General features: G+C 40.4%; 1 protein-coding gene across 1 annotated transcript in view; it reads right to left on the bottom strand.

Moving 5' to 3' along the window:
- Window positions 1-21,484, bottom strand: part of CFAP70 (cilia and flagella associated protein 70) — an 88,316-nt gene extending 66,832 nt beyond the window's left edge. The window contains exons 1-5 of the mRNA XM_081248464.1: window positions 21,455-21,484; window positions 19,602-19,704; window positions 18,248-18,434; window positions 1,386-1,484; window positions 1,149-1,228 (exon numbers count right to left, since the gene is read on the bottom strand). Of these exons, the coding sequence (XP_081104590.1) occupies window positions 1,149-1,228; window positions 1,386-1,484; window positions 18,248-18,434; window positions 19,602-19,664 (429 nt within the window). The 5' untranslated portion in view covers window positions 19,665-19,704; window positions 21,455-21,484. The remainder of the gene's footprint in view (window positions 1-1,148; window positions 1,229-1,385; window positions 1,485-18,247; window positions 18,435-19,601; window positions 19,705-21,454) is intronic.
- Window positions 21,485-25,090: the final 3,606 nt, after the last annotated feature.

Here is a 25,090-nt window from a genome sequence, read left to right as displayed (position 1 = left end):
TAAGGAAGGCAGATTGAACCCAGATATCTACCTCTTTCCAGCACAAATCACATGGAATGACGGAAGGATATTAAATGATTATCTTTATATCCAATAAAACAATAATGCTACAATAGGGCTTCCCTGGTGGCGCAGTGGTTGAGAGTCCACCTGCCGATGCAGGGGACACAGGTTCGTGCCCCAGTCCGGGAGGATCTCACATGCCGCGGAGTGGCTGGGCCCGTGAGCCATGGCCACTGAGCCTGTGCGTCCAGAGCCTGTGCTCCGCAACGGGAGAGGCCACAGCAGTGAGAGGCCCGCATACCAAAAAAAAAAAAAGCTACAGTAGCCCTGGAAAACAAGAAATGCCATCACTGGACTACACATTTTTAGGAATCATTGAAAGACAGAAAGCAAATTAAATCAGATCTACCAAAAAACCTAGGAGAAACCAATCACATCCTAAAATAAGAGAAGGAGAAAGAAAATCACAGCAGATGTAGGAGTGGATTGTGGCAGCTCGAAGGTCAGAATCAACTAGAATCAGGAAGGGGCCTACATCAACGGTTAAGTAAGGAACTGCATCCAGAATAGTTGGAGCAGTTGGGCCTTACTTGTGCAAAACTGAAGACAGCTGTGGTATCTGCTGAGAGTGAGTGTACTTGCACAAGAGTGGCAAAAGCAGTGTCCCAAGAAGCTACTGATCCCAGGAGGAACTGGGAAACAAAGTCCAGAACGCAAACCAGTAACACAGCCTACCAATTCATGCTTCCCCTCCTCCAATGACCAGAAGCAGGCTACCATGGCAGAAAGTGTGTTAGATGCATTCATATACTATTTAATTTAATTCAACAGGTCATAGTTAAAGAGGCATTTCCATAGTTAAGCCTTCCCTGCATCTACCCCTGGGCAAAGTAACAGATACCTACTCTGTGTCCATATGCCCCAACCCACCATTTAATCACACTAGTCATAACCTCTGATGTGTAGATTATGAACTCCTAAAGTAAGAGTCTGCCTTATTCACCTTTGTTTCCCAGAATCTAGCACTATGTGTGCCTGTGAAAAGAAGGTGCCTGATGAATTGGACTCAACTAAATTTAACCTTAAGAGCAGACAGGCTTGACTGAATATCAGGCTGATATGTTAAGAGTTAAAACTCTGATTACCTTAACACCTGATCGAAGAGGTTCCAAGGGCGAGCCTGGCACAGGATGCAATGGGACCATCATTTCAAACAAACTCTCTCCTGCAAAAAGAAGGCCAAGTCAAGCCAAAGAAGGAAGGGTTAGGCAGAAATAACTGTGCTCATCTTTCAAACTCACTGAGGCTGATTTTTGCACTTCTCTGGAACTAAGTTTTATGAGCTTTGTTATTTCTGCTTTTGAGCAAATCACACATCTGACCTTCCAGTAAAGGAAGAAGGTCCACCACAGCTTGACCAAGAATCATGGTCTTCTCCTCTTTCTGTTTCTTTTCCTTTGGTAAAACTTCAGTCATCGTTACTAGAAAAATCAAAACAAAGAAAATGAGAACATGTCTAGCTCACACATCAGATAACCAAGGTGCAACAAACAAAGCATTGTCAGAGAAATTCAAGTTAAGAGAAATGAACTTGAAACTCGAGAAGGCACCATTATTAGTGACTTCTAGTGGAAGATACTGGATCTCCTCAGTGACTTATTAATCTTTTTGCATGCAAATTATTTTTTAAAAGGATTTTTACATCATAATCATGTACACACATATGTATAAACTTACTGATACATATGATTATAACAAAGTTTCATGTAATATTCATCCTTAGCTCAAAATCCTTAGGTATTTTCTATTCTATTTCATGTATAAGAAATTACTGGTCATGATTCCCTCCATCAATTTTAGGAAAGACTAAAAATCACCATCTGGGACTTCCCTGGTGGTGCAGTGGTTAAGAATCCGCATGCCAATGCAGGGGACACAGGTTCGAGCTCTGGTCCAGGAAGATCCCACACGCCGTGGAGCAACTAAGCCCATGTGCCACAACCACTGAGCCTGCACTCTAGAGCCTGTGAGCCACAACTACTGAGCCCGCCTGACACAACTACTGAAGACTGAGCGCCTAGAGCCTGTGCTCTCCAACAAGAGAAGCCACCACAACATGAAGCCTGTGCACCACAACTAAGAGTAGCCCCCGCTTGTCACAACTAGAGAAAGCCCACGTGCAGCAATGAAGACTTAGCGCAGCCAAAAATAAATAAATTTTAAAAATAAAATAAAATAAAGAAGGAACTGGAAAGTCCCTTTTTCCTTTTCTTAAAAAATATTTATTTATTTATTTATTTATTTATTTGGATGCATTAGGTCTTTGTTGTGGCACGTAATATCTTCGTTGTGGTGTGGGGGCTTCTCTCTAGCTGTGGCACCTGGTCTCTATAGTGTGTGGACTCAGTTGTTGTAGCACACAGGCTTAGTTGCCCCGTGGCGTGTGGGATCTTAGTTCCTGACCAGGATTGAACCCATGTCCCCTGCACTGGAAGGATTCTTAAACCACTGGACCACCAGGGAAGTCCCCAGTCCCTATGTTTATTTGTTTTAATTCCATGATTTCTTATGGTACATACTTACATGGTTTAACTTTGTACACACTTTTTTTTTTTTTTTTTTTTTTTGCGGTACGCGGGCCTCTCACTGTTGTGACCTCTCCCGTTGCGGAGCACAGGCTCTGGACGCGTAGGCTCAGCAGCCATGGCTCACGGGCCCAGCCGCTCCGCGGCATGTGGTATCTTCCCAGACCGGGGCACGAACCCGTGTCCCCTGCATCGGCAGGCGGACTCTCAACCACTGCGCCACCAGGGAAGCCCTTTGTACACACTTTTATCCACCTAGAATTTATTTTGGTGTAATTCTGAGATATTAGTTACATCTTTTTCCAGAGAGCTACCCAGGTGTCCTTACACCATTGATTACATAGACCATCTTTTTCCCTACTGATGTGAAATGTCATCTTAATCAGATGCTAACTTACCAGAAGCATTGGTGACGATCTCTGGACCTGCTAGTCTGTCCTAATAATCTGTAAGTCTCTGCATGTACAAACACCTCATTCTTTTATTATGGTCTTACACTATGTTTTATTGTCATGTAGGATTAATATGAGGGATTAATAATCCCTCATTAACTTTTTCAGAAATTCTTGATTTTTCTTACTTTAAAAACTTTTTTCTGGGCTTCCCTGGTGGCGCAGTGGTTGACAGTCCGCCTGCCAATGCAGGGGACGTGGGTTCGTGCCCCGGTCTGGGAGGATCCCACATGCCGCGGAGTGGCTGGGCCCATAAGCCATGGCCGCTGAGCCTGGGCGTCCGGATCCTGTGCTCCGCAAGGGGAGAGGCCACAACAGTGAGAGGCCCGCGTACCGCAAAAAAAAAAAAGAAAAAAAAAAACTTTTTTCTGGGGACTTCCCTGGTGGTGCAGTGGTTAAGAATCCTCCTGCCAATGCAGGGGACATGGGTTCGATCCCTGGTCCAGGAAGATACCACATGCCACAGAGCAACTAAGCCCGTGTGCCACAACTACTGAGTCTGCGCTCTAGAGCCCGTGTGCCACAACTACTGAAACCCGTGTGCCTAGAGCCCGTGCCCCCCAACAAGAGAAGCCACTGCAATGAGAAGGACGCGCACCACAGGAAAGAGTAGCCCCCGCTCGCAGCAACTAGAGAAAGCCCATGTGCAGCAATGAGAACCCAATGCAGCCAAAAATAAATAAATAAAATATAAATTAAAAAAAAACTTTTTTCTGTAAGCATTCTATAATTAAAAAAAATAATGTTGGCAGATTTATAGAGATCATGTTAAACTTATAGATAAACTGAGGGAGAATGACATCTTTGTTATGTTGAGCATTCCTGTTTAACATGGTATGCCTTTCCTTTTGTTCCACCTCATATCTCTCAACAGCATTTTCTTTGAATGCTTGAATCAGGATCCAAATAAGGTCCACACATTGTGATTAGCTGGTGTCTCTTAAGTCTCCTTCACTCTTTTGATGTGTCTTCCATTTCTTTAGGTTCTCTAAATTGTCCATTTTATCAAAGTTTTCAAGAGTAATGGCAGAATATTCCTTTTTATATCTTTTTAAAATTTTTTTAAATACACATTACATAAAGTTGATCATCCTAACCATTTTTAAGTATCAGTCCAGTGGTATTAAGTATATTCACATTTTTGTGCCACCATCACAGCTATCCATCTCCATAACTCTTTTCACCTTCTAAAATAGAAACTTTATTTATTTATTTATTTATTTTTTGCAGTATGCGGGCCTCTCACTGTTGTGGTCTCTCCCGTTGCGGAGCACAGGCTCCGGACGCGCAGGCCCAGCGGCCATGGCTCACGGGCCCAGCCGCTCCGCGGCATGCAGGATCCTCCCAGACCAGGGCACGAACCCGCGTCCCCTGCATCAGCAGGTGGACTCTCAACCACTGCGCCACCAGGGAAGCCCCTAAAATAGAAACTTTATACCTGTTCAACAATAACTCCCCATTTTCCCCTCCCCCTGGAAATCACCAGGATACTTTCTATCCCTATGCATTTGACTACTCTAGGTACCTCATATAAGTGAAATCATACAGTACTTGTTTTTCATGACTGGCTTATTTCACTTAACATAATGTTCTCAAAGTTCATCCATGTTATAGCAGATGTCAGACTTTCCTTCCTTTTATGGCTGAACAATATTCTACTTTATGTATATATCACATTTTGCTTATCCATTCATCTGTCAATGGACACGTGGATTGCTTCCACATTTTACCTTTTGTGATAATGCTCCTATGAACAGAAGTGTACATGTATCTCTTTGAGACCCTTTCAATTCTTTTGTATATATTCCCAGAAGTGAAATCACTGGATCATACGGTCATTCTATTTTTAATTTTTTGAGGAACCACCAGTTCCTACAGTAACCATACCATTTTACAGTCCCACCAAAAGTACACAATGGTTCCGATGTGTCTACATCCTTGCCAACACTTGTTTTCTGTTTCTTTGACAGAAGCCATCTTAATGGGTATGAGATTGTATCTCGTATTTTTGGTTAGCATTTCCCTAATTAGTGATGTTGACTATTTTTTCATGTGTTTACTGCCCATTTGTAGATCATCTTTGGAGAAAAGTGTATTCAAATCCTTTTCCCATTTTTGAATTAGGTTGTTCGGGGTATTTTTTTTTTTTTTTTTTTTTTGCGGTATGCGGGCCTCTCACTGTTGTGGCCTCTCCCGTTGTGGAGCATAGGCTCTGGACGAGCAGGCTCAGCGGCCATGGCTCATGGGCCCAGCCGCTCCACGGCATGTGGGATCTTCCCGGACCGGGGCACGAACCCGTGTCCCCTGCATCGGCAGGTGGACTCTCAACCACTGCGCCACCAGGGAAGTCCTCGGGGTATTTTTGGTATTGAATTTTAGGAGTTCTCTATGTATTCTGGATTTTAACCCCCTATCAGATATGATTTGTAAATATTTTCTCCCATTCTGTGGGTTGCCTTTTTACTCTGTGGATAGTGTCTTTTGATGCCTTAAAGTTTTAAATTTTGATGAAATTCAATTTGTCCATTTTTTTCTTTTGTTACCTGTGGCTTTGCTATCCTATCCAAGAGTCACTGTGAAATCTAATATGATGAAGTTTTGACCTATGTTTTTTTTCTAAGTGCTTTATTGTTTTAGAACTTACATTTAGGTCCTTGATCCATTTTTGCATTAAGTTTTGAATGTGGTGTTAGGTAAGAGTCCAACTTCATTCTTTTGCATGTGGATATCCAGTTTTCCTAGCACTATTAGTTGAAAAGACTTACCCTCCCTATTGGATGGTCTTGGCATCCTTGTCAAAAATCATTTGACCATATATGTTAGGGTTTATTCCTCAGCTCTCTATTCTATTCCACTGCTCTGTATGTCTCTGTTTCTGCCAATATCACCCTGTTTTGATTACTGTAGCTTTGTAGTAGGTTTTGAAAACAAAGTATGAGACCCCCAACTTTGTTCTTTTTTAAGACTGTTTTGGATATTTGGGGTCTCTTAAGATTTCATATGAATTATGGAAAGGTTTTTATTTCTGCAAAAAATGTCTTTGGAATTTTTATAGGGATTGCACTGAATCTGTAGATCACTTGGAGAAGTACTGACATTTTAACAATATTAAATCTTCCGATCCATGAACATGTGATATGTTTCAATTTATTTGTGTCATCTTTCATTTCCTTCAGCAATGTTTTTTAGTTTTATATTTATGTAGATATATCTTTCTCTATTCTTTTACTTTTTACCTTACCATATGGTTATATTTTGAGTTTCTAGTATATAGTGTATTTCTTTATCGAATCTGTAATCTCTGTCTTGATATATTTAATGTAATTATTAATATATTAGGGCTTAAGTCTGCTGGGTTTTGTTTGTCCTCTCTTTTTCATTTCTCTGTTTTCTTTTCTCAGCCTTCCTCTGGATTACCTGAGCATTTTTTAGAATTCCATTTTTATTTATCTATAATACTTCTGAATATATCTCTTTGTATAGATGTTTTAGTCATTGCTATAGGTATTGCATCATATATATACTATTTATTACAATCTACTGATGTCATCATTTCACTAGTTTAAATGAAGTATAGAAACCTTACCTCCCTTTATGCCCCCTTGCCTTCCCTGTTTATAACTGCCAAAAATACTTTCTCAATATACAGAACCACATCAGATAGTGTTATACTTTGTTTCAAGTGTCAAACACAATTTAGAAAACTCAAGGAGAAGGAAAGCTTATTTTATCTGTCCAAATTTTTGCTTACCATATTCTTTCTTCTTTCCTGATGTTTCTAGGTTCTTTCTTTTATCATTCCCTTTCTGTTCAGAGAACTTCCTTCAACCATTCTTTTAGGGTAGGTCTTCTGGTGACAAATTCTTAGTTTTCTTTCATTTGAGAATATCTTGATTTCCACTTCATATCTTTTATTTAGGTATTTGATTCTAGGTGAACAGTTCTTTTACCACTTTGTAAATATTGTTCCATTTCCTTTGGGCCTCCATGTTTTCTGATGAGAAACTGGTACCTTTGTAGTTGTTTTCCCCTGCTTTCAATTTTTTTTTTCTGTGTCTTTAGTTTTCAGAAGTTTTACTATGGTGTTTCTTAGTACAGATTTCTTTTGGGTTTATCCTGTTGGGACTTTGCTCAGCTTCCTGAATCTGTAGGTTTATGTCTCTAGCCAAATTTGGGGAGTTTTCAGGCTTAACTTCTTTGAACACTTTTCCAGCCTCACTCTCTTTCTTCTCTCCTTCGGATACTCCAATAACACTGTTAAATCTTTTGGCATAGTCCCACAGGACCCTGAAGTTCTGTTCATATTCTTTTAGTCTATTTCTTCTACATTACTCAGATTGAGTAATTTCTCTTGTTCTATCTTCCAGTTCACTGATTCTTTCCTCTTTTTCCTCCATTCTGCTGTTAAGCCCATTCACTGAGCTTTTCACAGCAGTTAATGTATTTTTCAGTTCTAAAATTTCTACTAGATTCTTCTTTATATCTTCTATTTCTTACTGAGACTTTCTATTTCCCCTATGAGTTTATCTATTGTTTTTTCATTTGTTTCCAACATGTTTACAATTGCTCATTGAAGCATTTTTATCATGGCTTCTTTAAAATCTTTGTCTAATAATTCTAACATATCTATCATCTTGGTGTTAGCATCTACTGATTATTTGTTTAATTCAGTTTGAGATCTTCCAGTTCTTAGTATAATGAGTGATTTTCAAATGAAACCTGGAATTTTTATATTATGCTATGAAACTCTGAATCATACTTAAACCTTCTTTTTTGCTGGCATTTTTTGACACCACTCCTACACAGGAAGGGGAGAGGCAATGCCTCATTATTTTCAGGTGGAGACAAGTCTAGGTTCCCCACTCAATCTCCATTAATACCTGAGTGGGGCAGCTCCTCCATACTGCTGAGGGGACATGGGGGCTCTGATTCCTTACTTGTTCTCTACTGATACTACAGTGGGTGTAGATGCATTCCCACTAGGTGATGGTGAGTTTTGATTTTACACTAGACCCCATTTGACACACCCCAGTGGGCAGTGGAGGAGCACCTCATTACTGCCAGATTGGGGCAGAAGCCCTGGCTCCCCGTGTGGTCTCCATTAAAACCACATGTTGAGGGAATTCCTTGGCAGTCCAGTGATTAGGACTCGGTGCTTTCACTGCCTGGGCACAGGTTCAATCCCTGGTCAGGGAACTAAGATCCTGCAGGCAGCATGGCATGGCCAAAGGGAAAAAACCAAAAAAACAAAAAACACATGTTGAGAGAGGGGCGTCATTACCATAGAGAACAAAAGCCCTGGCTTCCTACTTGGTCTTCTCTGGCACCACTCAAGGAGGGTGTTGAGGCATGCTATTTCAGCTTTGTGCGTGTGTAAGCCTAGGTTCCCCGCTTGGCTTGGGTGTGGGTGGGGCCCCAGTTTTTCTTTCTGGGCCTTTGACTGGAGTAGAGCAGGTTCTGTCTGAATGTTTTCTGTCATGCTAGGCTGCCCCCCTTCCTGGTCTTTTGATTAGAGAGAGCAGACTTTTGTGGTTGGTTGGTTGGTTTGATCTGTACCCATGTTTGTTTCCAGGTTGCTGGCTTCTTCAGCATACAGTTTGGGATATATGAGGCAAAAAGAAAACCCAAGGAACTCACACTGTCTTTCCTCATGTCTCATTTCTTTCTTCTTTCTACCTTTCAGAGTCTGTTATATAAATAATGTCCAGGGTTTATAGTTATGAGAGGAATAGAGGAAAGTATATCTAGTCTATCTTCTTGGAGGCAGAAGTTCTGTCTGAAATTCTTCTTGATTTCTAATGACTGTACTTAAGATTATAAATGTATCTCTAAGCACTACGTTAGCTATATCCCATAGTTGTGGTATTTGGTGTTTTACTGTTGACTTGATTCTAACTGCTTTGCAGTTTTTATTATGATTTCTTCTTTGTCCCATGAATTATTCATAATAATTTTTGCTATATTTTTGTTATTTCTTATTTTTTTGACTGTTGTATTTTGGTCAGAAAACTTCATCTGTATGCTATTGTTTCTTTGGTATATGGCAGGACTTGCTTTGTGGCCTGGTAAGTGGCCAGCTTTTATTATACAAATGTTCCTTGCATGTTTTAAGAAAATACATATTATTTAATGATTGACATAACTCTATGATTACTAATTCTTAGGGAAGTTTTTTTGTCTACCCAGCACCTAGACAGATATGATGGTGTGTGAACTTTTTTTTCTAGTCCAATCTTTTTGAGAGTTTTGGCTTACGACAAGGTAAGTGGTCTCACTCTCAACTTCCCATCTACAGCAGCCCAAGTCTCTGTCTCTGTAAGAGCATTAAAATCCAAGCCCCTGGGTTTTAGAATACTGCCCTCTCCCCACACACCACCACACACCAATGGCAGCTGTTCAAGAGTTCCAGGTTTCAATTTCTGTTTTGTTTCTGGAACAAAGGAACTACCATTTCTTTCTCACGTTCAGTGACATGCTTAAAATAATGGTCCAGTGTTGCCTTTCCCATCCAGCATGCTAGGGAAGAAGGCAATTGAGATACAACTCTCACTTGGGGTGACAGAGAAGCACAGAGGAAAGAAGAAAGAAGCAGAAGAGAGTGGGTGGGATAAAAGAGTGCAGGTCAGATGGATGCCTCTGTGGTTGACTGATTCCCGCCTATGCCAGAGCTAGGAATCACTGTTCTTGGACAGTGTTTCCCAGTAATCACCTGAGACATTTTTTTTCCAAGGTACAGCTACCTAGGCTCTTCCCATGGCAATTGTGAATTTAGTGGTATAGGGTGGGACCCTGAAGATTACTTTCTCTCAGATTACTTTCTCTCAGGTGACTGTTATGGAAAGAAAGGTCTGGAAAGCATTGCTCTAGAATACTGTATAGATTCTCAGGTCCACCTCTCTGGGTTTGGGATCTCGGAATCTGTGGGTTTTGGCAGGCACCTTAGGAGATGTGCGACTAAAAAATAACAAAAACAAAAAATAACAAGTATGGGTCATCAATCGGATCAAGATTGCAGAGGAATAGGATGGGGAGCTCACCTTCTGCCACAAATACATCAAAAATACATCTACAGGTGGAATGATTCTCACAGAACATCTAATGAATGCTGACAGAAGACCTCAGACTTCTAAAAGGGCAAGAGAATCTCCACATAACTTGGTAGGACAAAAGAAAAGAGAAAAAAAAAGAGAGAAAGGAATCAGGACGGGACCTGTGCCCCCAGGAGGGAGCTGTGAAAGAGGAAAAGTTTCCACACACTGGGAAGTCACCTCACTGGCGGGGAGATCAGCCAGAACAGAGGGGGAGCTTTAGAGCCTCAGAGGAGAGTGCAGCAACCGATTTGCAGAGGGCAAAGCAGAGAGAAACCTGCACAGATGGTTGGTGTCACCACCTGGCACTCGCCAGCCTGATATGCTTGTCCACTGAGGTGGGCGGGGGCCGGGTGCTGAGGCTCAGGCTTTGGAGGTCAGACCACGGGAGAGGACTGGGGTAGGCTGCGTGCAGACAGCCTGAGGGGGCTAGGATGTGGTGTGCCTCAATCAAGGGAGTACAGGAGGAAGCCTGGGCCCACGAGAGAGGCAAGACGCCATTGTTGGGGGTGCGAGAGGAGAGAGGCGGGACCTCCATAGGAGTTTCTTTCTCCACACACGCTCTCAGGTGGCAGGGCACTGCCTATATGAGTTCCAGGGGCAGGTACGAGCTGCCACTGCCATCTCGGACTCCAGAGGTGGGTGCAGACCGTTGCCACTACCGAGGGTCCCACAACTGGGCATCAACCGCTGCTCCAACTGCTGCCTTCCTGGGAGTGTGCTTGGGCTGCGCACCCACACACCCACTATCAAGGGGATAATGGCCAGCACAAACTGTGGAAAGAGACAGCAAGCATCCAAACCAAAAACAGCCCTCATGCCAAAAATACATTTAACCCACACAAGCTATGCAGGGACATTCCCACATATAAATAGTCCTCCAAGACAAGAGTAGATAACCATTTCTCCTAAACTCACAGAGTAAGAGAAATATAAGCAAAATGAAGAAGCAGTTAAACTGCTTCTTTAACTCTCAGTTAAAAGACCAAGAGAATTCCCCAGAAGGAACAAACAAGGAAACAGACCTCTTCAGTCTAATAGACACCGAGTTCAAAAAGGTAATGAAAATACTGAAAGTATTAAGAAAGGCTATTGACAGAAATGCAGATTACGGTGAAAAGGAACTAGAAACTACAAGGAAGAGCCAAGAAAAATTAGAAAATTCATTTGCCAAGACAAAAGCTGAGCTAAAGGCAATGAATAGCAGAATGAATAATGAAGAAGAAAGAATAAGGGATCTGGAAGATAGAATAATGGAAATTACCCAATCAAAACAGCAGAGAGAAAACCAAATGAAAAAAAAAAAAGGAAGCAATATAAGAGACCTATGGGATAATATAAAGAATGCCAATCTATGCATAATAGGGATTCCAGAAGGAGAAGAAAGAGAAAAGGGTATTGAAAATGTATTTGAAGAAATTATGGCTGAAAAAATCCCAAACCTAAAGAAAGAAACAGATATCTAGATACAAGAAGCACAGAGGGTCCCAAACAAGAAGAACCCAAACCGACCTACACCAAGAATTAGAATATGTATTCTAATAAAAATGGCAGAAGTTAAAGATAAAGAGAGGATTCTAAAGGCAGCAAGAGAAAAACAAATAGTTAATTACAAGGGAACTCCCATAAGGCTATCAGCTGATTTCTCTACAGAAACGCTGCAGGTCAGAAGAGAGTGGCAAAATATATTCAAAGTTTTGAAAGGGAAAAATCTGCAACCTAGAATACTCTACCCAGCAAGATTATCATTCAGAATAGGAGGGGAAATAAAGAATTTCTCAGACAAGCAAAAACTAAAAGAATACAGCAATACTAAACCTATCCTAAAAGAAATATTGAAAGGTCTTCTCTAAATAGAAAAGAAACAAGAAGATATACGAAGGAGGAAATCACAGTTTACAGTTGGAAAGTAAATCACTTAAGTTAGCCAGTATACAGATCAAAAAGAAAAAAAAAACTTATTTGTGAAAGCGATGATAAACACAAGGAACAGAAAAAGGATAGACATGAAGATGTAAAAAAGGACATCAAAATCCTAAAACATGGGAAAGGAGGGTAAGAAAATGTAGATTCTTTTTTTTTTTAGAATGTGTTTGAACCTATATGACTACCAGTCTAAAGCAAGCAGATATAGGAAGAGGTTACCATACTTGAAAAAAAGGGCAACCACAAATCAAAAATATACAATAGATTACTAAACCCAAAAAGAAGAGAACACAAGCATAAAATAAAAGGAAATCATCAAACCACAAAAAGAAAAACAAAAAGAAAAAGAAAGGAACAAAAAAGAAACATAGAATCAGCTGGAAAACAAGGTTTAAAATGGCAATAAAGGACTTCCCTGGTGGCACAGTGGTTAAGAATCTGCATGCCAATGCAGGGGACATGGGTTCGAGCCCTGGTCCAGGAAGATCCCATATGCCGTGGAGCAACTAAGCCTGTGTGCCACAACTGCTGAGCCTGCATTCTAGAGTCTTTAAGCCACCACTACTGAAGCCTGCGCACCTAGAGCCTGTGCTCTGCAACGAGAGAAGCCACCACAATGAGAAGCCTGCACACTGCAACAAAGAGTAGCCCCCACTTGCCGTAACTAGAGAAAGCCTGTGCCCAGCAACGAAGACCCAACACAGACAAAAATAAATAAATAAATAATTTTAAAAATGGCAATAAATACATATGTATCAATAATTACCTTAAATGTCAATGGACTGAATGCTCCAATCAAAAGAAAAAGAGTGGCAGACTGGATTAAAAAAACAAGAGCCTACAATATGCTGCCTACAAGAGACACACCTTAGGGCAAAGGACACACACAGATTGAAAGTGAGGGGATGGAAAAAGATGTTTCATGCAAACAGAAATGACGAGAAAGCGGGAGCTGCAATATTCATATCAGACAAAATAGACTTTAAAATAAAGGTCATAAAGAAGGACATTATATAATGGTAAAAGGATGAATACAAGAAAAGGCATTTTACACTCGTCAACATATATGCACTTAATCCATTCACGATAAAAACTCTTACCAAAGTAGGTATACAGGGAAAATATCTCAACATAATAAAAGCCATTATGAGAAACCCACAGCCAATACAATACTCAATGGTGAAAAGCTGAAAGACTTCCCATTAAAATTTGGAACAAGACAAGGATGCCCACTCTTACTACTTCTATTCAACATAGTATTGGAAGTCCTAGCCACAGCAATCAGATAAGAAAAAGGAATAAAAGGTATCCAAATTGGAAGGGAAGAGGTAAAACTGTCCCTATATGCAGATGACATGATACTATATATAGAAAACCCTAAGGACTCCACACAAAAACTACTAGACCTAATAAATTCAGCAAAGTAGCAAGATACAAGATAAACATTCAGAAATCGGCTGCATTTCTTTACACTAACAATGAAATATCAGAAAGGGAATGTAAAAAAACAATACCTTTGGGAATTCCCTGGTGGTCCAGTGGTTAGGACTCCATGCTCTCACTACAGAGGGCCTAGTTTCAATCCATGGTTGGGGAACTAAAATCCCACTAGCCACTTGGTGCAGCCAAAAAAGAAAAAAAAAAAAAGCCTTTTAAAATCGCACCCAAAAAAATAAAATACCTAGGAATAAACTGACCAAAGAGGTGAAAGACTTATATGCTGAGAACTATAGAACATTAATAGAGGAAATTAAAGATGATTAAAAGAAACAGATATCCCATGCTCTTGGACTGGAAGAATTAATAGTTAAAATGGCAATACTACCCAAAGCAATCTACAGATTTAATGCAATCCCTATCAAATTACCCATGACATTTTTCACAGAACTAGAACAAATGATCCAAAAATTTACATGGAACCATAAAAGACCCAGAATTGTCAAAGCAATCCTAAGGAAAACAACAAAGTAGGAGGCATAACTCTACCAGACTTCAGACAATACCACAAAGCTACAGTAAACAAAACAGCACAGTATTGGTACAAAAACAGACATACACATCAATGGAACAGAATAGAGAGCCCAGAAATAAACCCACACACCTATATGGTCAATTCATCTTCGACAAAGGAGGCAAGAATATACAATGGGAAAAAGACAGTCTCTTCAGCAAGTCATGCTGGGAAAGTTAGACAGATGCATGTAAATCAATGAAGTTATGACACACACTCAAAGCAGCACAAAAATAAATTCAAAATGCCTTAAAGACTTAAACATAAGACATGACACCATAAAACTCCTAGAAGAAAGCATAGGCAAAACATTCTCTGACATAAATTGTACCAATGTTTTCTTTGGTCAGTCTCCCAAGGGAATAGAAATAAGAACAAAAATAAAGAAATGGGACCTAATCACCCTTACAAGCTTTTGCATAGCAAAGGAAACCATAAAAAAAAAAAGAGAGAGAGACTTCCCTGGTGGTCCAGTGGTTAAGAATCCACCTTCCAATGCAGGGGATGTGGGTTCAATCCCTGGTTGGGGAACTAAGATCCCACATGCTGTGGGGCAACTAAGCCCATGTGTCACAACTACTGAGCACATGAACCACAATTAAAGAGAAGCCCGTGCACAACAACGAAAGAGCCCACATGCTGCAACGGAGATCCTGTGTACCACAACTAAGACCCAACACAGCCAAAAAATAAATAAATAAATAAATAAATAAACATTGGGACTTCCCTGGTGGCACAGTGGTTAAGAATCCACCTGCCAATGCAGGGGATAAGGGTTCAAGCCCTGGTCCGGGAAGATCCCACATGCCGCAGAGCAACCAAGCTTGTGCGCCACAACTACTGAGCCTATGCTCTAGAGCCCATGAGCCACAACTATCGAGCCCGTGCACCTAGAGCCCGTACTCTGCAACAACAGAAGCCACAGCAATGAGAAGCCCGCACACCGCAACAAAGAGTAGCCCCCGTTCGCCACAACTAGAGAAAGCGCATGCGCAGCAACAAAGACCCAACACAGCCAAAAATAAATAAATTTATTTTTAAAAAATAAAATAGGGCCTCCCTGGTGGCGCAGTGGTTGAGAGTCCGCCTGCCGATGCAGGGGATACGGGTTCGTGCCCCGGTCCGGGAGGATCCCATATGCCGCGGAGCGGCTGGGCCCGTGAGCCATGGCCGCTGAGCCTGCGCATCCGGAGCCTGTGCTCCGCAACGGGAGAGGCCACAACAGTGAGAGGCCCGCATACCGCAAAAAAAAAAAATAAATAAATAAAATAAAATAAAATAAATAAATATTAACAAAAGAAAAAGGAAAAAAAAGAAAAGACAACCTACACAATGGGAGAAAAGATTTGCAAATGATGCAACCAACAAAGGCTTAATCTCCAAAATATACAAACAGCTCATACAACTGAACAACAAAAAAACAAACAACCCAATAGAAAAATGGGCAGAAGACCTTAATAAACATTTCTCCAAAGACATACAGATGGTCAGTAGGCACATGAAAAGATGCTCAACGGGCTTCCCTGGTGGCGCAGTGGTTGAGAGTCCGCCTGCCGAAGCAGGGGATGCGGGTTCGTGCCCCGGTCCGGGAAGATCCCACATGCCGCAGAGCGGCTGGGCCCGTGAGCCATGGCCGCTGAGCCTGCGCGTACGGAGCCTGTGCTCCACAACGGGAGAGGCCGCAACAGTGAGAGGCCCGCGTAAGCAAAAAAAAAAAAAAAAAAAAATGCTCAACATCATTAATTATTAGAGAAATACAAATCAAAACTACAGTGAGGTACCACCTCACACCAGTCAGAATGGCCATCGTCAAAAGTCTACAAATAACAAATACTGGAGAGGGTGTGGAGAAAAGGGAACCATCCCAAACTGTTGGTGGGAATGAAACTTGGTGCAGCCACTATAGAAAACAGTATGGAGATTCCTCATAAAACTAAAAATAGAACTACCATATGATCCAGCAATCCCACCCCTGGGCATATACCCGGACAAAACTATCATTCAAAAAGATATATGAACCCCTATGTTAATAGCAGCACTATTCACAATAGCCAAGACATGGAAACAACCTAACTGTCCATCAACAGATGAATGGATAAAGAAGATGTGGTACATATATACAATGGAATACTTCTCAGACATAAAAAAGAATGAAATAATGCCATTTGCAGCAACATGGATGCAACCAGAGTTTATCATACTAAGTAAAGTAAGTCAGAAAGAGAAAGACAAATACCATATGATATCACTTATATGTAGAATCTAAAATATGGCAGAAAAAAAGTGGATATATGTGTATGTATAACTGACTCACTTTGCTGTACAGCAGAAACTAACACAGAATTGAAAACCAACCATACTCCAATAAAAAAAAAATTTTAATTAAAAAAAAGTCCTCATAAGTCAAATTACAGTGTATCTTAATGTGAACACTCAAAATGACAATTCTAATTTAAACATATCTCGAGGTTACTAATGTTAATAATAAAAAGACAAAACAAAACAAAAATAAATAAATAAAATATGGCATAAATGAACCTATCTACAAAACAGAAACAGATTCACAGGTATAGAGAACAGACTTGTGCTTGCCAAGGAGGAGGGGTGAGGGAGAGGGATAGACTGGGAGTTTAGGGTTAGTAGGTGCAATCTATCAGATTTAAAATGGATAAACAACAAGGTTCTACTGTGTAGCACAGGGAACTATATCCAATCCCCTGGGATAAACCGTAATGGAAAAGAATATTAAAAAAGAATGTATGTATGTGTATAACTGAGCCACTTTGCTGTACAGCAGAAATTAGCACAACATTGTAAATCAACTATACTTCAATAAAAAATATATTAGGGCTTCCCTGGTGGCGCAGTGATTGAGAGTCCGCCTGCCAATGCAGGGGACACGGGTTCGTGCCCTGGTCCGGGAAGATCCCGCATGCCACGGAGCGGCTGGGCCCGTGAGCCATGGCCACTGAGCCTGTGCGTCCGGAGCCTGTGCTCCGCAACGGAAGAGGCCACAACAGTGAGAGGCCCGTGTACCGCAAATAAATTAATAAATTAATAAATTAATTAATTTTTTAAAAACCACACTACCAAAAAATAAAAAAGAGTATGGGTTAAAACAAACAAACAAAAAAGACTTAGCCTAGAATACAGGTTTAGGAACAAAGTATTTCAGAGATAATATTATGTAGTTAGAAACTGTAAAAGTGTGAATACAGAAACTATCCATCTATTTATCCATTCATTCATTCAACAAACATTTTTTGAGCCCCTTTCTATCCCAGATATTTCTAAGCACTAGAAATTCTGAAATAAATAAGATACAGCCCTGATTTCAAAAAGTGTCTCCTCTAACAAGGGAGGCAAATTAATAATTGCTGTACAGTTCGGTGAATATACAGAAGTACAGATAGGGCTGCCAGGTAAAATACAAGATGCCAAATTAAATTTGAATTTCAGGTAAACAACAAATAATTTTTTTAGTGTAAGTATGTCCCAAATTTTGTTTTTTGGTTTTTTTGTTTGTTTTGTTTTTTTCCCCTAAATTTGGCAACCTTAAATATAGGAATACAAAGGAAAAGCTCACAAATCAGCTTAGGAGACAAAGGCTGCAAATTTCAGTTATATGTCTATTCATTTACGCCCATGGATTGAATTGAGCATTATCTACATTCTTACTTGTCTGACTGTTAATAAGAATTGACTAGTTACTAAAAAGTTATTAAATAATATTTTTTAGGGAAATTAAAATGAGTTGTACACATGAATAGATCAAATTATCTATATATCATTGGTCTTGTTTCAAACTGGGGGCTGTTTTTTTCATAAAAGAGTATGTTTGCTTCCATTTTATTGCTTATTGTTCTTCAAAATTGTATAAATATTCTTTTTTTTATCATATGTATGTTTTATTATCAGCTGCTGGAAAGAATAAAGTCAATTTGGAAAAAAAAATTTTTTTTTTAAAGTTCAGCTATGTGTAAAAAGGTCTTCAATACAAACTGATTAAAATTAGTAGGTCATGGTGACAGCTGCCAGAACCAGGTGAGACTCAAAGTATACTGTGTTATTCCCAGGTTAAAAAGGTAAGGTGTGTTCATCTGTCCCTACAACAGCTACTAAATACCTCAGAATATCCTGGTCACTCATATAATTAACATATTTAGAATCCCAAGGACTTACAGAACACAGGTTTGTGGGCGAGGTCATCTAAAGTGACTCCTCCTTCAGGATTGAACTCAAAACTGCAAGTGAAGTTGTATTTTGCAGTTCCTTCTGGAGAAACAGTAATTTTTGCAGAGTCTCCCAGAACCACCTGATTGAATTCTGCACGGATAAAGGTAACTGGAGTATCTCCTTTAAAACCTTTCTGTTGAAAGAAACATACTTTACAATTATATTCAAATAGAGAATTTTCTTACATATCTGGCAACGCATTTTGACTTTATATAGCATTTTGCACGTTTTCCTAACAAGCTATGTCACAAATACAAATGGGGGAAGTAGAAAGTCATTAAACAAATCTAGTTGTAGCTAAATGCAACATTCTATTTAAAGGCCGTTAAGTTGGAAGCTTTGAAAAATAACAGTAATTGTGCTTATATGATTATAAAAGTACATTGTGGAAGATCTGAAAAAGTGAGGAAAGCACATAGGAAAACAAATTACCTGTAATAATATATTTTCTAGTGTTTTGCTGTGTGTGTGCGTATACATATATATATATATGCACACACGTTCATATATACATTTTTATATATACCCTTTAAAAGAAAGTAGAGATCATTTATTACATCCTGTTTTGGAATAAGCTTTTTGACTTCATAGTACTGAATGAATATATATATATATATATATATATTTTTTTTTTTTTTTGCGGTACGAGGGCCTCTCACTGTTGTGGCCTCTCCCGTTGCGGAGCACAGGCTCTGGATGCGCAGGCTCAGCGGCCATGGCTCACGGGCCCAGCCGCTCCGCAGCATGTGGGATCTTCCCGGACCGGGGCACGAACCCGTGTCCCCTGCATCGGCAGGCGGACTCTCAACAACTGTGCCACCAGGGAAGCCCCTGAATGAATATTTTGACGTTTCATTATTCTTGTAAATTTTAATAGTTATATCATATTGTAGTTTTATTATTTAAATTCATCAAATGAAATTAATCACAAGAGAAGTTCTGGAGGAACTCAGATCCTTTTCAGGAGAAAGGAACTGCTGTTTAGGAAAATGAAAACCAGTTGTTTCACCCCCATTAAATTTAGTATTCAAATTGCCAGGTATTTTACACACTAATATGACGTGCTGATTATAGACTAACAATAAGGAACACTGAGAAGGAAGTGCCATTGCTATGTAAAGCCAGGAGGTTTGGTGGTACAGAATAATGCAAAACTCCATGCCTCCTGCTAATGTTCCCAACACATCTTCCCCAAGCCACAACTGGATGACTGACAGGGAGACCTGAGCCCAAAGACAAAAGTACTTTCAAGGAGAATGAATAAACTAAGGACTTCCAGGATTACCAAAAATAACTTTACCAAGTCATATCCATCTGTCACAGTGATCTGCACGGGTCTGCCTGTTGATGACACCTGCTCCATATCAGCACCTGGGCAAAGTCTCTCTGGTCTTCTTTGATCTCTGTGAACATAATGAAAAAAACTGTCCCCTTATATACCATAGTTGCACAAGTATCCACATTACATCATAACCAATACCAGGGGAGAACCTAGAGAAATGCCCTAGTCCAGCACTGTTTTGTGCACTTTCCAACCTTTGTTGCCAGATAGGCAGTGCCTTAGGGACCTGGTCACAAGGATGATTCTGCTGGTTAGTGCTAAAAAGATCCTTATACATGTAACTAACCCATTAAGCACAAATTACCACAAGGCAAAGAGGGTAGGAATGCCATCACCCCACCTCCCATCCCCCACCTCCTTCAAAGTGTTTTTTGGTAGCTTTTTTGTGTGTGTGATGTGCAAAACTCCCCTCAAGCATTACTTAATCTCTCAGTTTTTGAAAAATATATTTTGATAACAAGAAAGAAGCAGCCCCACAGAATGTTAGTCCACTGGAAAAAGTCCTGACGTATGTCTTATTTAATCAAAGGTATTTTCAAATTATTTTACAACACTAAGGACACAACTTCAAAAATAAATTGGATACATGTTAAGGAAAAAAAAAGGTCATGTTTTCTGACTCAATTCAAAGTGGAACTTAATGCAGTTCAAATATTTACATCGGATATACCATGCTAAGTGTGTCTAGGACTGGTGGTAGAAAAAAGCAAGAGATACCTTGCTGTCTCCAAGCTTTATAAGTATTCTGCATCTTTCTAGTGACTCCCTCATTTTCCCTGTTACCTACAAGTCTCAGATCACTTGTTCAACGTTATGTCTCCAGGCTCATTCAGGGCCTAAGTGGCCCTGACAACTTTCTTATCAAGTTTACATTTGAAGCGGTCTTTTACTTCAGCCTCCTTTCCTTTTCAATAGTAGCACATGAATTACGCCTTCACTGGCCTGACCCTGGACAAATGCCTAACTTCTCTGAGCCTCAGTCTCACCTTCTATAAAACGCATAACATAACTTCTGACCTGTTTCACATTTGTTACGAATATCCACTAAAATAGTAAAACTGCTTAACCTATGAAGCACCGCACAAATGGTGTTATTAATATGCACTATGTTTCTTGAATGCTTAATTACTTCTTTAAAGACAAGTAAGCTATCATACATTTCTGCAGTCCCTGAGTGCCTGGCACCATGCCTTGCCCGCAAGAGGCATTAGCAGCATATCTGTTGAATAATGAGTGCAAGAAATCTGGCTAGTTAAAAGTTATGGTCAAGGCAGTTAAGTGGGGGCTCCTGTTGCCGCTGACAAGGCACGCATTTCTTGTCATCTGCTCAGAAGAAGTTGAAGGGGAAAAGTCAGATTAGAAAATAGTTAGATGCACAACACTGTAAATCGACTATACTCCAATAAAAAAATTTTTAATTTAAAAAATTTTAGAAATAATAGCTTAAACAAACAAACCCCAAAAAACAAAAAGAAAGAAATCGTTTAGGTGAAGGAGATGATGTGACTGGGAGTGGTCTGGGGACAGGAGCGCAGTCTGCGCTTACTGTAGGGGAATCTCGGCGCAAAGTGGGAAGTGGGGTCTCAGTCTGGCCTTGGGTGGGAAGCCTGGGCTTGGCGAGAGCGTCCGCGCCTAGCGGGGTCGGTGGCGTTCGAGTCTGTACGGGAGTACAGTCGTGCAGGGATGCAGCGTGTGCGTTTCAGCCTGGCCGAAGCTTAGGTAGAAGAAACTGAGGTAACACGGTGTGGCCGCAGGGCCGGGGTGGGGAGGCCGGGAAGAGACAGTTTTCTAAGGAGTAAGAGCAGACTTACCTGACTCAGCCGCAGAGGTGTTTTGTTTTTGGTTTTTTTTTTTTGCAACTATAGCAACCAATTACATCTCGCGAGAAATTTGTCTCCACAATCACCGCAAGTTTATCCCAAGACTCGCGATAACATTGTACGGGAGGGAAAGGGGGACGGGGCGCAAGGTGAGTCTCTGCGCCTGCGTTGCAAAAACCGTGCTCCTGAGCGACAGCCTCTGTATTTGCGGTCACTTGCGTTTTCGCCGATGCCACTTTCCCTTGGCATAACTGTTGGCTAAGTACAAAGTTTTCCACCTTTCGAGTTTGCTTTTTCGACCCCTTTCTTTCAGTATCTCTCCATAAATAGGAGAAAAACCAAAAGCAAATTTATTTAAAGATAAAATAAAAGCCTTTATTAAACGGTTTTGAAGACAGGTCATTTAAATCTTTCTCCGTGAAAAATGCGATAAGACAATATTTTAAAAGGGAGCCTGTCTCACACACTGTTGGGGAGGATGCAAAACCGCACTGCTTCTAGTGCTAAATATTTATACAATAAACAGACTCAAAGTATATGATGTTAATGCAAAAATTTAATACGTTTGAAGTTCAACATTACTTTAGAGTTGGAATGGCAAAATACAATGGCAAAAACCTGGAAACAACTCAAACGGAAGAGTGGATGAATACACTGATATACATTCACAATATCACATATTACAAAGGAGTCAAAATGAATGAACTACAGCTCTTCACAACATGGATGAATCTTAGCAGTATACAACTTTAAAATGTTGCATTGCTAAGAGCCAGCTTGAAGGGACTCCTGGCCAAGTCACAGACAATTTGAGGATCAAGATAAACAATGATAATAATGGATTACAATCCATTGAATAAAATAGGAATACACAAGTACACATTGATATAAATAAATGAAGAGAAAGGAAAGCTCTTTCTAACAGTAGAATGCCAACCCAATAATAGAGAGGAAATGATGGAAATAGAGAATTACCATTTGGCACCAACTATAGAAGTGGATGATTTAGACATGAGTCTTCAGTGCTGAGACTGGTGTGCGGAGGTTTGTTGAGGCATAGGATTCTAGCATGATTTTGGAATACTAATCAATTACAAAGGGAAAAACAGTGAATTTAAGAAACCAACATGATCAAGTGATCAAGGTTAACATCACCAGTGTCGGGAGGAGTCTACATTTTGTGCCTCCTGATGAGACTCACTGGGAAAAGCAAAGCATCATTTCGTGGTACTCCTGCAAACAAGGGACCCCGGTTGTAAGCCATCCTATAGAAACTAAGGCCTGTACCCTTTAATAAAACTCTCAAGGCCATGAAAGACTGGCAATTCTTGCAGATTAAAGAGGTCTGGGGCTTCTCTGGTGGCGCAGTGGTTGAGAGTCCACCTGCCGATGCAGGGGACACAGTTCGTGCCCCGGTCCGGGAAGATCCCACATGCGCGGAGCAGCTAGGCCCGTGAGCCATGGCTGCTGAGCCTGCGTGTCCGGAGCCTGTGCTTCGCAACGGGAGAGGCCACAACAGTGAAAGGCCCGCGTACCGCAAAAACAAAAAAAGGAAAAAAAAAAGAAGTCTGAAGATACACAACAACTAAATGCAATACGTATTCCTGTATAGCATGTTGACCCAGAAAGGAAAAGAAACATTGTTGGCATAGTGGGTGAAATTTGAATGGGCTTAGTAGATTGGGTGGTAGTGTCGTACCAATACTGATTTCCTGGTGTGGAAGATTGTTTGCTGTTACGTAGAAGAGTGTCCCTGTTTGGGGGAAAATACCCGCTGGAGTGTTTAGGAGTGGCGGGACATCATGACTGCAGTTTGCTCTCTCAACCCTCGAAAGTTTCAGAAAAAGACTAATAACAAAGGATATATACACACACACACATACTCAGAGTGAGCAATGAACCAATAACATGTTAACTATATGAGAATCTGGGTGAAGAGGACATGGGAGCATGGGAGTTCTTTGTACTGTTCTGGCAACTTTTCTATACATTTGAAACTATTTCAAAATAAATTATTAAACTATACACACACCCACATACTACTCCCCATGGAAACTCTGCTTAGGATACAATTACCAGAGCCAAATTTCAAAAACAAATTGTATTTCTGCTAATAAACATATTAAGATTATAAAAATTAAGAAAAAGATTTTTTAAAGTTGCAGTGTTATAAGTCATAAAAGTTCTCAAAATAAAACTATGCAACTGTTGAGCAAGGCATTTCTCTCTGGATTTTTTCCCCAGTGAGGGTTGTGAGTGAATCTGCGCTGAAATAACTATCCTACCTTGTGCACAACATACCTTTTTTTTTGGCTGTGAGGCTTGCAGGATCCTAGTTCCCCAAATTTAAAAATGGGTATTTGAAGAGACATTTTTCCAAAGAAGATATGCAAATGGCTAATAAGCTCAAGAAAATATGCTCGTTAGTCATTAGGGAAATGCAAATCAAAACCGCAGTGAGGGGGGCCTCCCTGGTGGCGCAGTGGTTGAGAGTCCGCCTGCCGATGCAGGGGACACGGGTTCGTGCCCCAGTCTGGGAAGATCCCGCATGCCGCGGAGTGGCTGGGCCCCTGAGCCATGGCCGTTGAGCCTGCGCATCCGGAGCCTGTGCCCCGCAATGGGAGAGGCCACAACAGTGAGAGGCCCACATACCGCAAACAAACAAACAAACAAAACAAAAAAAACCGCAGTGAGATGCCACTTCATATCCACCTGGATGGCTATATTCAAATAGACAATGATAGTGTTGATAAGAATGAGGAGCAATTGGAAGCCTCATTCATTGCTGGTAGGATCGTAAAATGGTACATACAGCTGCTTTGGAAAAGAGTCTGGCAGATCGTCAAAAGGTTAAACATACTCTCTCTCTCTGTCTCTTTCTTCCCCCCAACACTTTCTCTTTCTTAGTCTCTTTCTCTCTCTTTTTTTTTTTTTAGTCTCTTTGAATCTTTCAGTCTCTCTCTGAGTCTCATTTTTAAAACTGCTCTTTTAGAACGGGAAATGGTTCAGGTCCTGCTGTGGCACGGGGCTTATGTCTCAGTCACGTCTGCTGTGAAGCACACGATGCTCTATTTATTGTAGAAAGTAACTTTATTTGCTTTCTAGAATTGTTTGTAACAGATGGTATAAGACAGGTAATAAAGAGAAAAATCTATGCTTGTAAAGAATACAAAAGTTAGTTTTACTTACTGTAATATGACTGTCTTAAACTTATTTTCTCTCTGAGAAATAAATGTTCTAATGGGCAGCAAAAAAAAAAAAAAAGTTAAACATAAAGATACTGTATGTACCAGCAATTCCACTCATAGTACTATAGCCAAGAGAATTGAAAACATGTGTCCACAGAAAAACTTGTACATGAATGTTCATAGCAGTATTATTCATAATAGTCAATAGGTGAAAACAACCCAAATATCCATCAATTGATAAATGGACAAGCAAAATGTATATCCAACAATGGATTATCCAGCCACAAATCAGAATGAAGTATTGATTCATGCTACAACACAGGTGAATCTTAAAAACAGTATGCTAATTCAAAGAAGCCAGACACAAAGGGCAGCAATGCATTGTATGATTCCATTCATATGAAAAGCCCCAGTAGGGAAATCCAGAGAGACAGAAAGT

This window comes from Mesoplodon bidens, assembly GCF_964165515.1.
Source record: "Mesoplodon bidens genome assembly, chromosome: 1".
NCBI lineage: Eukaryota > Metazoa > Chordata > Mammalia > Artiodactyla > Ziphiidae > Mesoplodon > Mesoplodon bidens.
Note: the sequence above shows the minus strand (reverse complement) of the source record. Positions and strands in the feature narration are given on the sequence as shown.